At 39.1% G+C, this 15101-nt stretch overlaps 1 protein-coding gene across 4 annotated transcripts in view; it reads right to left on the bottom strand.

The window, feature by feature from the left end:
* Positions 1-7188: 7188 nt before the first annotated feature.
* SNX16 (sorting nexin 16) overlaps positions 7189-15101 on the bottom strand; it is a 30163-nt gene continuing 22250 nt past the window's right edge. For 3 of the 4 annotated variants that reach the window (XM_050333049.1, XM_050333032.1, XM_050333042.1), the window contains 3 exons: positions 12534-12670; positions 9283-9399; positions 7189-9013 (listed from right to left, as the gene is read on the bottom strand). In XM_050333049.1, coding sequence (XP_050189006.1) covers positions 8908-9013; positions 9283-9399; positions 12534-12670 — 360 coding nt within the window. In that variant the 3' untranslated portion in view covers positions 7189-8907. The remainder of the gene's footprint in view (positions 9014-9282; positions 9400-12533; positions 12671-15101) is intronic. The other variant, XM_050333060.1, reaches the window with a different exon arrangement.

The raw sequence follows: 15101 nt of genomic DNA, 5'->3' as shown, positions 1-15101 counted from the left end.
AGAAGATATAGTTATGAAATGTTAATGTGTGACCAGAAATTCCTGAACAACCTTGTATAGTTAGGATGGCTGTGTCTGGTAGGGTCACACTGGCCCCTCTGCTGCCCTGCTCCCCTCCTCTACTGCACTCTACACATCCTTGTGTTTTTATGTTTTGTTTGTGTGTCTGCCTAGATGACTTTCCCTCCTTGCAACTGCAGTCTCCTGGTAATTCCCCACCTGCTGTGTAATACAGTTGATTGTTGTCTTCCTCTTTGCCAAGGTCAGCTTCAGGCAAAAGCTGTCTGGGAGAGGATGGGTGAGGGACAAGCCCAAACCCTTTACACCCCTGTGCTGCCTCACCAGCCAGTGCTACACAGGCTGGTTTTTAAGGCCAGCAGGGCAGTAGGTACCCCCTCAGATAGCTTTCTCAAAGAGCAGGCAGCTGGTTCTCCTAGGATTGAATGGCAGGGTGTGTTAACGATCTGTGGTTTGTGAGTTCAATTTAATAAAATAGGTGGGAGGCCAGTTGGTCTGAGCTGGTGGTCTGTTTCCATGGAGGTAATGAGTGTTGATACCTCCCATTGCTCTGACATCAGCATTTGCAGATTTACTGTTTTAAAAGGGGTAAGGAGTGTTTTGTGGGTTCAAACAGGATTTACATGGACAATCCCCCCATCTCCATCCTGAGATGGACTCTTTCATCAAAAAATAAAACATTCACTTTAGGAGGACTATGAGTCATCAGATGTATTTCATACGTAAATATATCCAGATGTCTTAGCTTTACTTTTGTGATTGGACTCAGCTTATCGAAGGGGCTGGACTAACCAGAGGCAGCTAGGACTGCAGACCTATGGGCATATGTATGGTTGCTGTATGTACCCTGTATGTGTAAGGGGTGTTGGAGTGCCTGGTGTGCTGCTGTTGCTGCCCAGCAGCAGTGAGCTCTGTCAGCTGCAGGGCTGGGACTCTGTGGACCTCCAGGAGGAGCTCTGGATTCAGCATACAGCATGAAACTCCAGCAGGCTGGAGCCTGCAGCTCAAAAAGCAGGGGTGAAACCCTCCACAAATCCTCCCTTTTTCAAAGCTAAAATGCTCTTTGAAATATTAACCCACCTTCCTGGCTGCTTTTCTGGCCTCCTTCTCTTCCCTTCACCTGTCTGTGGCCACCTTGACACCCAGCTTTGTTCCCTCCTCTGGACTGATGCAGGACCTTAGAAGGAGACCTTCATGTAGAAGTTCACCAGCCCCCTTTTTATGCATTCATGCCATGACAAACTGGAGCTAAGACAAAGCTCGAAGCTTTAAATCAGTCAAAAGTACCCATTTCCATGGAAAAGTTGAATACTGGTTCAGCAAACTGTGCCTTGCAGTGACTGGCTGCAGCTCAACGTTATTGCAGCAGGCTGAGGATGCTGAACTGTGGACAGGGATTTCTCGGTCAAGTCTCAGACCCTGTGAGGGTTCAGAGCACGTCTATTGTGTGGTAATGCCAGCACGACCTTGGGTTAGGTGGGAACAGGTGGTACATGCCTGTAGGCAGGTACTGCAGCTGCTGGTTTTGAGGCTGTTGAGGTGTTGGTGTTTAGAATTAATCGCACTGATTTACCAAGAAGAGGGCTTATTTGGCACAGGAAGCTCTGTGTGAACTGACAGCTTCCTATGGCTGGGCTCACAGCTTCAGAAGTTCATAGCTGAATGTGGGGCTAGCAGACACTACCTCACACTTTTCAGGTAAAAACCTTCAGCTCCCAATGCTTTGCAAGTTGTCAGCAAAATGTGTCACTTCAGCTTACTGAGCTAGGGGAAAAAAAAAATCCTCCTGCGTGAACCAAGAAGATCTGGAAAAGGTCTGTAACAGCACTAACCTGAGAACAGATCTGTGTTGTATCAGGCGCCTGTGGGTGAACACAAAGGGGTTTATTTTATAAAGAAGACAATAGGAGAAAATGATGAGGGAAAGTGATAACTAGTTGAGACATTAATTTATGTAGCCTGAGAATCTGTCTAGAGCACATATTGTGTCTGAATAAACTGAAATCTGAGCCAACAGCTGCTTCACTGGAGCAGAACAGAGAAGCCTCTTTATTGAGAGATCTTGTGCTCTGACCTTGGAATGATCATGAGTCTTGTGCAACTCACATCATTTGAAAACTGAAAGATGCTGGTCTTTCTGTGGTTTTCTAGATTCAGAACTGAAACATGTCTCAGAGGATGTCAGTAGTGAACTGCAACACACTGACAGCAGAAACAGATAAAAGTTATTATTTGCACATGTTCTCTTTCTCGGGTTAACTCACAGCAAGGTTGAGTTTAATTTTTAATTGTTTAATGTTCTTTCATAACACATTACTTTGCACATTTATTTTGCAACATTCTCAACTTATTTTTTTAATTGCCTATTTAGGTAGGGACAACAAAGTCAGATCTGACTGGTGTCCTCCACAATTACCTCCACAAGAACCTCAGTTTTCTGGTCTGCTTTTGTAGACCTAAGCAGGAGCAATGCCTCTACAGGCACATCAGCATCTTACTGAATGGCTGATTTTTTTCAAAAGATTACACAGAATGAGACAGTTTTCTTGTCTGCTTCTTCCAATACAACTTATTGTACCCTTGCCCATATATTGCACATACACACAAAAAATAAACTTCTCAGAGCAAGACTTTCTCTTAATGTACAAAGTGGCTGCCATAACAGGGTAGAGCTCTTTCCCCTTGTCTCTGCTCATCCGTGTAACAGGCATGTTTATACTGCAAAATGAGGGGGAAAGGGAGACCCCCTTTCACATCACAAAAAATACACCTCATAATCTTGTTATCAGAAATACTGAGAATGTCTAGGAAAGGGCCACAGGAAATCTGGGAGGAGAGATGCTGTAGGTTTGCCATGTTACAACTGCTTCCTAAGCTATCTCCTATCTATCTATCTATTGAACATTCAAAACAATAATGAGATCTTGAAAGGTCAGTGTGCAACCTTCTCCCAGTAGGCGCTTGTCAGATGAGCAATGCTTGACGAACCCACATTAACTGCCAAACAAACAGCAAGCAGCATTTCGTAGTCATTCTCAACATTTCCATAAAACAGCTGTGGTTTCGTCTACATGAGAAGCATTAATCCACAGGGGGTTCAGAAAGCAGAGGCTTGTTTCTTCACTATATTAATGCAACCCCCCTAGTGTTTTCAGTTTGAACTCACAGAGGAAAGGAGTATTATAAAATCCAACAGCAGCTAGTAATGTATCAGCAAGGATATTTAGACCTACTTGAAACCCAGCTGAGATATTCCAAGACAAAGTTCCTGTATGATACAGACAACAGTCTCACCAGATCAGCGAATCATCTAATTTAAACCTGCTGACAAGTTTATGGGAGCCGCAGTAACACTAGGACTGCACTTACTGACTTACTGTGCTATTAGAGTGAATCATGTAATTGCTTTCTTCCTCAGTCTCATTTGCAGAGCAGAAGGAAATACAATACCTATCTCTCAGATACAAAATGGGGACAAACTCTTGAATTTGGAGAGCACCCTGGTGATCCTCAAGTAAAAGAAGTGCTGAGTATGAATCAGCAAGACTTTAAGGTCTCCATGAAGAGCTTAAAAGGCGTAAGAAGGGGAAAGGTCTCCACGAAGATTGTGCTGAAAACCAGGAAAACATAGGTTGGAATACTGCTTCTCAAGGCTTAGCAAAGTTTTAAGGTGCAGAACCTGCCAACTTCCCTTAAGACAGATAAGACTCAGCCAGAGCTGGGAGCTGATCCCAGAATCCAATTTATTACACCAGTGCTTTAGTCACGTGAACCCTGGCCCCCACTGGCAGGAAGACCCAGACCGAGGGTTTCTGCACTGTGAGGGAGTGATCTCTTCTCTGATGTCCCTGTCTCCCAAAGCTGAAGGGTTCAGCTCTGACTAGCAGGGACAGCACTTTTGAGGACTAAAATTATTAATCAACTTCAGCACTCCCACTTCCAAGCCTCTTCCTCTTCAGAGCCATGCTGCCCTGCTTGCAGTTTGGAATCTTTACAAGGAATACCAGAATTCCAGCCTGGGCTGGATGCTCTGATATTCATTATGAGACAGAAAAGGCACAAGTCACACAAACAGGGAGGGACAGGAAGATTGTAAGGCTTTGAGTTATACACAAGACAAATGCATCACAGGCTACTTTTCTCCCTTTTGGATGGAGGTTAAAGGTATAAAAAGAGAAGCCTTGCTAGTTGAGTTAGAACATCACTATATTTCCTGAATTGCAATTTCAGTGTCAGGTGCTGTTCTGTTGCAGAAAGACTTCATGTTAGGAATTTTAATTCTCTGTCACATCACGCTTTCTGATTTATCCAGCTAAAGAGAATGCCATTTGAGGACTCAGCCATTTACAAAGCTCCTTCAGCTGTCCTGTTACCTCTACACGATAGTGAAAAATGCTTGTCTCGGATACACCCCGCCTGTGCACATCCTGCACTCTGGGCAGCCCGAGTGTAACTCTGCCTGACCCTTGTTAAACAAGATCCTTCAACACCAGTATCACTTTATTTTGATGATGCTGGTTAAAACTGCAGTTCAGGGCTTTAAAATGTGCCCACCAGAAGAAAAAAGATGCTTTGTATGTGACATGGGGTCATGCTTAGACATGTCTCATGATAGCCTTTTCCTGACTCTGGAACTACCACCAGAATGGTTTAGAATTCATCAACTCAAGGAGAACTTTCAAGAGAAACATTTTGTACTCCAGCTTGAAGCTCAAGCTATCCAACTGGAGAATGATAAGTAACAGCAGGATATATATGGCCAACAGTCACTAGTACTCTGAGATGACATAAATTTGTCATTTGTACCTATTACAAGATAAGAATACATTATTCTTTTAGAGTTTAGTGTAATAGAATGCATTTTCCCTACCTTGCCACTCCTCCAAATCTGTACAGTTGCATCAGAAACAAGAGGTAAGTCAAACTTTGGAAGGAGATCAAAAACATTGAAAAAAAGTCCTCAGCTCAGTGTTTTTCTTGCAATGCAAAACCTGAGAAGGACCAAATACAAAAGGTTGCCCTTTGAAACAAGACTGGGATAAAGGTTAGTGCAGCAAGGGATGGCAAAGAAACCAGTGCTATGGGAGAACATACCTTATAAAGAGGTTCCTGAATGAGTTATGCTAACACAGAACCTAAAACCACTCACAACACAGAAACCAACATAGAGTGGAAATGCGATTCTGGTCAGCAAACGAGTGAATGAATTTTCACTTTCAAAGGGGACAAATGCTCCAGTGTAAACTATGGACAAGAAAATCCCCTTTCTCCTCTGCCTTTTCCATTCTCTCTCATCTTTCCTCTAGGAGGTTAAGATCTATGCATTAAAAATGTGAAGATAATAAAAATACAGAACAACAACTCCATTGGTCAGTACACTGACTAGTCAGCCAGAGTACAAACTGTTTAAAAGAGACATCTTTTGGAGATGGCTGCATTATCAGTTCTCTAGATGCAAATAAACATGGATATGAGGATACAATTCAGTTACCCAAGCATCCCTTAAAGCACGTCCTGTATTTTATAGGAAAATACCTGGTTTTAAATGTTGGACCTGTGTTAGTAAACTGAATGTTCTGATCTCTGGCACAAAGACTTAACTGAAATATAGAAACGAATGATAGGAAGAAAGACTCCTAAGACCCAGTATTCCATAAATGGAGTGTTTCCTACAGGATTCTTCTCTTCTTTGGGTATCTGTGACCTTGGAATATTTATTTATCTGACATTTCCTACAAAAACTCATTGCAACAGCGACTTCAGAGCATAACTCCTCCAAATTCCTCCCCCAGTATGTAATAGAATCTGATAGACCAGGAAAAAAAACTCTCCAAACAAAATCACATAAGTGATATAGAAAGTTCTACTAGAAATGGCAGGGCATTTTTTTGTGTTCTACTTTTTTCTGACAGGACAATTGCTGCTGCTCCATAGCTACATTTCAACAAAGGAATAGAAACCACAAAGAGAGAAAAAAATCAAATTACTTAGTGCTCTAACGAGATTCAGAGAGTAAAACTAATTTGGGACAGACATACCTAGAAAAGAGCTTACCCTGCACAATGTAGGTTGCCCTCTCCTACCACTGGCAGGTGCAGTGTTCAACCTTCCTCAACCTCGTTCAATGGGACTGTTGTACTCACAGTAACTAATGGTTGTCATACTGGGAAAAGTATGGAGTGGGAGTTTTATAAGGACTCATTCTTGATTCAATGCTAGTCAGTATCTTAACTGATTTAGGAGTATGCAAATCAAAAGGAAGGAAGGGGTATGGGCAGACCACAAGGGCTTTGGAGGATATAAAAATCCTTCAGGATTATTAAAAGGTGTATTATTAAAGAAAATCAAAACCCCTGGAGTATTAACTTGGGTACAATGTATTAAAATCTAAAACTAAGGGGAAAAAAACCCCACAGTAAATCTGTGGCTGAACTATTAAGACAATCACCTACAACAGAAAAGAACGTTACTAGTTGCAAATCTTGTATTAGTTCACTCTGCTACAATTCCAGTTGGAATATTCCTCTGCACAACCTACAGGGCACAGAATTCCACTGCCAAATTCTTAAAATGAAATAGTTGAAACTTGGCTGCTTCTGTACTAAAATTGCAGCAATGAGTAAAAAGAGAAGGAAATGGGTGGGAAAATAGTGCCAGAATAGAAGCAAGTGCACCAGAAAAAATTCAGTATGGGACAGACTTGGAATCGACTTTGATCAAGATGTTCAAGGCCACGATGGGTCAGGCACCTCAATTTCTCAATGTCCCTCAGGGAGGTAACCATTCATTAAACAGTAGCATAGGTGAAGTGTTACCACATGGCTACTGAACAAGTTCCCATTTTCCAGCTCTGTTTAACTAAAAATCAAGGTCCGCTGAACAAAAATGTCTATTCAGGTGATACTGAATATTTTGGGTTAACAAAATATCTTACAAACCTTGAAGCTTCCATTCCTTTGCTCTCTCATGACTAAACTGTAAATTATATTAATACTTTCTTTAGCATCTAGATTTGCAGATGTACCTGCTGTGCTTCAGAAATCATTAGCATGTATAACCCAAGCAGCTTTTCAAGATTTTAAAAGCATTTATACATTTATAACTGTAAACCTAACACTATTTTAATAGGCAGGGTTCACTCTTTTCAAATATGTAATATCTGACACAAGATTTGATGTATTTTCAATAATGTTTCAAAACTTTATTGAGTTCACTCAACATCTACAAAGATTCATGTAGAATATAAAAAAAAAGATGAGTTCCTTTTGTATTTTAACTCCAACAGAAGTATAGTAAATTTCCTGGTGTCTGTTATGGCATTCTCATTTATTTTCATGCAGACAATTTTTGGTACAAAAAGGACTCAAGACCAAAAGCTGAGTAACTATATGAAATCACTGAGGTAAGAAACGTCTCCTAACAGTGTTTTATCCTTCTGCTAGACAAGGCATTAAACATTTTGGTCTTTTCTACAATGGAAAAAAGAAGACAGGTGTTTTGTCCATAGTTTTATTTCACCAGGAAGGTTGATACAGTTCTGCATAAAGGTCATTGTATGCACAGTCTGAAGTACAAAGCTCCCTTTGAAAACTCCAGCACAAAGACACTGCATATTGACAACATTAAACAACGATGTGGTTGGTATAGGGAAAAAAACTTAAAACAAAACAGCATTCTTCCTATTGGAAAAGCAGAATAAAACAAGGCACTTTCAGTAAATAAGTGAAGAACAGAAACAAGCTGTATCAAAGATTCCACAGAACTGACCGAGAGCACTGTAACAAAATTCTGCAGTAATGAACAAGTAAAATACAAAAAGGCACTACATAATCCTCTCCCTGCAACTCCCCTTTCTCAACCAATTAGCCAACTGAACTTGGCACAATGGAGTCTTAATTATAAAGTGCATCTCCTGTCTTAATACATTTTGAAAAATAGGCTATACAACATAGGTACCAACATCCCCATGTGTAAAATATATTGAAACAAAAATACATTGCAACTAGATTCAATCTAGTTATGAAGTGTGCAGGAAAAAAATATGGCTTCTTTACAAGTCTTTCAATAACCTCCATATAATCTTGAATATTTTTAAACAAACATAAATGCATAAGTAAGGTGGTAAGAGGTAGTGTTCTGAGTAAAAGGCAAACTTACTGATTTTATTGTTACATGGGTATATAGCAAAGGTATCCCAGATTTTCAAAGCAGCATTACTGAACAAAAAGTATTACAGCATGCTATTTTGGGATGAAAATACACAGTGTTTTGGGGGTCTCATATTAATTCCTTCAGCAAAAATGACCAGTTTTAAAATGTCCAACTATAATCCCATTTTGTAAGTACTCCTCTCTTGGTACTGGAATTTTTCCTATTGCATTGCATTAAAATTTCCAGGGAAACATTCTTCAACTTCAGAATTTAAAACCAACGCATTCTCCACTCTTACACATAGATGAGTCCATTTTTACTTCAGCAAGCATTAATTTATGGCTATAAGAATATGAAAACACAAATACCAAACAGATGAACACATCAAACATGTCACAACAGTGGCAACATATGACATGGGAGTTAGATGTGTTCAGTGATTTAGTGTGGAACTTGTCATTCCGCTAGGAAAGTCAGCCAAATTGTGTATGTACACTATCTAAACTTCAGCTGATTTTAGCCCTTATTAGACTTCAATATATTAAATATATAAAGGCTAGATAAAAACTGAAATCAAAGCAGCTCTGGGTATATTTCTTACATTAATAATTTGTAAGGATTTATGTAAACATTCAATTGTGCATTCTTGCTCTTTGCTGTAAATTCTTCACAGCTACTCTATGCTCCTACCCTCAGATACATCCCAAACATGAACCTGTAACAGCAGCTGCTGCTCATCTATTCTTCATCCACGGTATACGCTACTTCAGCGACCTCAATTTCTGGGACAGGATTTCCAGCCAAAGAGCCACTCCAGCATGGCTCATGGTTCTCTTTGTCTGAGCTGCAATGACAGATCAATAAGCTTTGTCAAATGGGACCTAGTATGATCCTCCATAGTAATTTTATGCAGACAGTCCACAAAACATTTAAAACACTTTTTCAATTTATTGTATTCCAGATCTAAAATTATCTATCCTGAGGGCCTTTATGCAGCAGAGGTGTGCAATAAAATGCTGAATTCCTCAGCTGTGCAGAATTTATGCAAGACCGAACATTTTAAAAAACATACTTTAAGAATAACTAAAATATAAGTAAAATAACAGTATTTACCAGCTGTCCTCACCCAGGGTACCCTGGTCTGCTTCTACTGCAGAAGATTCCACCTCACCACTGCACTCACTTTCTTCTCCTGACATTTGGCGAGTCATTTTTCCTAAAGATAAATCCCTACAACAGATAAGAACAGAGTACCACCAATCCTTAGTGCAAACATTCATCACTGAAGAACTGTTTGTTTCATTTTAACCTTTGCAGTTTCTGGGAACCTCTCAATCTCACTCCTACATGCTCATTTTCTTTTATTAGTTCAAATAGGCAGGGTCTGCACTGGGTAGCTATTTAAACAGTTTATTTGCTCCAGCTGCTTATTCCTGAACTAAACTCAGTCCTCTGAATCTCTGGGCTACCAAGACAATTAGAGCAATGGAGCACCTCTCCTATGAGGAAAGGCTGAGAGAACTGGAATTGCTCAAGACTAGAAAAGAGAAGGCTTCAGGGTGAACTAATTGTAGCCTTCCAGTATCTGAAGGGAGCCTACAAGATGAAGAGAGACTATTTATAAAAGCATGTAGTGCTGCAGGACAAGGGGGAATGGTTTAAACTTAAAGAGAATAGGTTTAAATTAGATATTAGGAAGAAATTCTTTACTGTGTGGGTGGTGAGGCACTGGAACAGGTTGCCCAGAGAAGTGGTGGATGCCCCATTCCTGGAAATGTTCAAGGCCAGGCTGGATAGGGCTCTGAGCAACCTGGTCTAGTGGAAGGTGTCCCTGTCTGTGGCTGGGGTGTTGGAACAAGATGATCTTTAAGGTCCTTTCCAAACCAGGCCATTCTATGATTCTCTGGTTGCATCACAATTTTGTAGCTTTACAAAATTCAAGTCCCAGAGGAGTGTGTATGACTTTAGGTAAAAATTACAAGCAGAAGATCTAAGCCACACACATCTTGCCTAAATGTTAGAAGGGGGTTATAACTGAAACGTAGTCAGAAGTAAGGCAGGCAGGGTGATAAAACGATTTCCTCAAGAGTTTCTCAAGTTTCTCACTGTAACTTTACAAAGTCACATATTACGTTTCAGAATGTTTTCCCATTAATGATAAAGAGACAGGTAATATTTTTTTATTAATGGCAACACAAGATAACAGTCCAACTAGCCTGTATATAAATGGCAATACAATCATATTAATTGACCAAGTAAATCCTTTCTTCCAAAGCATTGCTCTGTGTGGAAAACATACATCAATTTAGAACCGAAAGCTGTGACTTGAATTGGAAATAAAAACTTGTGACCCATTTTGTGTTGAAAGTGATATATGTCACCCCCTTTTTAAATTACCTGCTGTTGCTATTGTTTTATTTTAATGCATGTATTTTAAGTAATACCTCAGCAGTATTCTTTAACATGATTATTGGCCAAAGTCAGCAATATATAAAGGCCTACAAGTCTCATGTCTTGTCCAGCTGTCATCCCCTTCTACCTCATGCACATTTTAGGTACTTGGCCTTTAGAGTATATAGGCATAAGATGCTTAATTCTTGCTGGCCATCAGATAAAAATTCCACTTCAACAAGGCCAAAGACAAACACATTTCACAGAATATTCTGAGTTGGAAGGGACCAACAATGATCAGAGTCCAACTCTTAAATTAATGGCCCATATAGGGATCGAGCCCACAACCTTGACATTATTAGCGTCATGGTCCAACCAACTGAGCTGATCTCAGGGTCTTACTTCTTTTGGATTCATTTCTCCATCAGACAGACAAGTCGAAGTTCTTAAACAAGATCACAAGTTTGCTTGGTAATTTTTACAACTATGGATCACAGGAGTTATTTTCTATCAAGACTGCAGACACTACTTGGCTGATTTTCAGTAATTTTATATGTCTGGGAAACTGGCAGGGTGTTTGTATATTTAAAAACACAGTCTATCTATCTATCTTCAGGGAAAGCACTAAAAAGTAAAATCCCTTTTTGCTATTCATGCCTTCTTATCTTTAGCCATACAGAATTTCTTATCATTACGTTTTAGCCAAATGCAAGTTATTTAATTTTTATTGACTATTTCTCTATTTAAGCCAGTAGCACATCATATCTCTCTTGTCAAACAGGGAAAGCATCTTTCAAATGTAATTACTTGCCTTCAGGAATAAGCGACAAACTGAATATGGTATTCTGATGAGAATTTTCAGTAAGCCACAACAACTCCCCTTAAATCTTTTCCCATTATAGTTCACTTGAAACTGACAAGGCACGATTTTTCAGTCAATCTGGATATGCCAGACTCAAAAACCCAGGCTGTATTAATATAAAATTTATTTTGAAAATAATTTTTTAGTTCTGTCACTGCTCCTGGTCATACACACACACACACACACAGGGGATGTTTTTTCATTTGATCTCATTATGAAGAATTTCATTAGAGAAGAATTTCTTTACTATTAGGAAGAAATTATTTCCTGTGAGGGTAGTAAGACACTAACTGGAAAAGGCTGCACAGAGCAGTTGTGGATGCTCCATCCCTGAAAGTGCTCAAGGCCAGGTTGGATGGGACTCTCAGGGGTCTAGTGGGTGGTATCTCTGCCCATGGCAGAGGAGTTGGAATTAGATGATCTTTAAGGTACCTTTCAACCCAAACCATTCTGTGATTCTCCAGAATTCTAGTGGGACCATGGGAATTTACTCTTTTGCTAAGAAAATGCTGCAATGACTGAATCAGCAGCTCTAATGGGACACTGAATAGCCCATCAACTTCCCTGCCCCTGCTACAAAATTTAGCAGACAGGCACCATAATACTCCACCATTTTTTCCTTGGGTTTAAATGGACAATCTCCAGTGCTATTTACGTTACCTTCAGCATCACTTCTGGCAATTCAGAACAAAGGTAAAGACATTAATAGAGACATGTAATTGCTTGATCACTATGTTCTGTCAAAGCTTTGAGTACAGGGAGAATTTTGTAACTCAAAGCAATTTTTCCACTCCTCTCATCTCTAGCAGGGCATTTCATGTTTCCAACATTTCAAAAGCAGAAGAGAATCTTGCTCTATCTTTACAGAACTTAAAGGACTAGAAAACAATCAAAGTTACTGTAAAGGAAAAAGATAGGACAAGTTTCTCAGTCATTTGTACTAAATAACTTTTAGCCAGCATATGAGAAAGAGCTTACTGAAGATATTGCTTTGTGTGGTTATGTAGGCAAAATGTTTTCTAAGAATGTATCTAAAGCTGGTGCTTGTGACTAGATAGAGAAAATACTTTTATGGAGATAAACTCCTGAACCCCATAAAATTTCAACATACCTAATTCTTCTTTCAACAGCATCTATATGAAGTTGCTTTTCACTTAGCAATTTCTTCAGCGATTCAACTTCCCTTTGTTTTTCAAGCAATTCTTTTTGTAGGCGGTAATTTGTTTCCTCCAGAGTTTCACAGAAAGCCTAAAAGACAAATTTAAGAGCGTCTTCAATTTAGCTTCAGTGGACTGCCTTTATTTTATTTTCTTTTAGAAATACCAACCTGTAACAGAATTGTAGCTGCTTTTCTTCAGGCTGATTACTATAAAAAGCTATGTACATTTTAAAAAAAGTTCTGTCCTTAATAAAATAATGCTGCTTTGAACAGTGAATTTATTATACTAAGCTGCAATGCAAATATTTTATCACATCATTTGTCTCACAAAACTCTAAAGAGAAACTTTAGAAAAGTAGTGCCTGATTTTGAACATTCTTGCCTATACAGAACATAAACTGAACTCCCTGCTCCCTTTCCTCCCCCTGAAGCTTTGCTTCCACATGATTTGGAAAGTATCTAATTATTCTGACGATGCAAAGAATATTTGGATTGAGTACATGTTTGTTACCCAAGATAAAGACAAAGCTGTACAGTTCTGTACCAAACACCCATTACAACTATGGAATCATGAGAGTCAGAAGACCAATACAGAAACATTTTGAAGAAGTTTAATGGAATGCTGTGAACACCAACTACTCAGCCATCACAAACGTGCCGTGCTCCTCTGCTGAGCATGACATGTATTTATAGTACAGCCTGATGGATTTGTCAATGAGCAATCTCAAAACTTAACGTGATGAGCCAGTGTCTAATGCAACATCCACTGAATGCAGGAAGTGACAGAAGCCTTGGCACAGAGCCTGCTCATCTATTACTGGAAAGCACAAGTCTTGCAGCAGTACTGTGCAATTCTGATTTAATAATTTACATGTTCTCAGTAAGTAAAAATCCCATGTGGGCTTTCCTGGGTTAACATTACCTGCAACCAGCCACTAATTCAGAGTCCGACAAATGTAAACATTTTATAGGAGCTCAGTTAAGAACAATGCTGTTAAGACACTGTTTTCCTAAAGTTTTAAAACAGGCTACTAACATCAAGAAGATACTATCCTTGGCTTTAATTGAAGCAGATTCATCATCCTCAAAATGTTAAGTTTTCCTGTAATTGTACAATTTAAACAAATGCAGAGTTTTTCAATCCAACTGACCATATTTTTTCATTGAATTTTAACTTATTTAATTGATTCAGGTAAGAAATTTATCTTTGTTGAGACACTGAAGACCAGTCATCAGTTAAATCACAATTTTATTCATGTCTACTAGAGCCAAGAACATGTGGCATGCAATTTACCCTTCACACAGCATTTGCAGTGATTGCTTTAGCTATCACTCCAATTAAGCAGTCATCTTGTCTCATCCAAGCCAATTAAACAAATTTTACTGTATTTTATAAAAATATTCAGTGTTGCTGACCCCTAGCTCAAAACTGGCCATTATTTAAGAATATAATGAAGTTATATTATTTCTACCTTTATATTTACATGCATGAAAATTTCCCTATTCACAAAATAGCTAAAAATACTGCATGAGTGTTGTAAACTGTTTTATTGCTCTGTATGAGAATTAACAAAGCCCTTTGGAAAAACTCATCTCCAGTGCAATCTGGGTATCAGCTGCCCAAGGAAAGAAGTCACTGTTCTCAATGAGTAAGAAAACATCAACATATTCTGAAGGAGGCTGTAATAGCAGAAAGGTGAACCAAAGCTGAGAAAGAGAATAATGATGTGTAATGAGATATCTTGCTCTTTAAATAGCTGCAAACCTGGAGTCTGGGACAGTTCTAACACCCAGGTTGGACCAATTTTCCCTGTAGCTCTGAAAGGGCAACAGAACTAACTAAGCCAGCTGGGAAGACAGCTTTGCTTCCTTCTTCAGTGGATCATGAAACACAGATGGCTGGGAAAGGATCTGTGCACACAACTACCAAGGATATGACAAAAAAGATTGTTTTAGTGAGTATTTTGTCTACTTTTCTGTGATTAAATTTCTGTAAAGTCTAATTAGCCTCTAATAGAGGATATGCCTGTATCCCTCCCTCTAAAAAGATAAATATGTTTTAGCAAGTCCTTATGGAACTGGGATAATAGGACATAAACCAAATAGAAGATATCCATATTTCCATTATCAGGAAAACAGTGACAGAAGATTTTTTTCCTGGCAATGCTTTGTATGAAAATAGTAAGGCAAAACAGAAGTAATTTTTGAGATACCTTTAAAAATGAACTCCAGGAATAAATACAAGAACCTTAGTGCTTTTCCTGTAGTTAAGCAGTTTAGGAAAAGAAAAACAACAAACTGCATGGGAGGAATATAAGATACTTTTGGTATTTGGCAGGAGTTCAGGCTCCTAACAGCCAGAAGCAAAAACCATGACCATGGATTTTAGGTTGAACAGACTTCAGTCTCTTCAGAAACCTGCTTGGAAGAAAGAATCCATGGGAAACTACCCTGGAGAGAAGAATATTCCAGGAGAGCTGGTTGATATTTAAGGATCACCACCTTCTGGGTCAGTAGGTA

The sequence above is a fragment of the Myiozetetes cayanensis genome, unplaced genomic scaffold (assembly GCF_022539395.1).
Source record: "Myiozetetes cayanensis isolate MyiCay16 unplaced genomic scaffold, myiCay2020 scf1, whole genome shotgun sequence".
NCBI lineage: Eukaryota > Metazoa > Chordata > Aves > Passeriformes > Tyrannidae > Myiozetetes > Myiozetetes cayanensis.
This window is presented reverse-complemented; position numbering and strand designations above follow the sequence as displayed.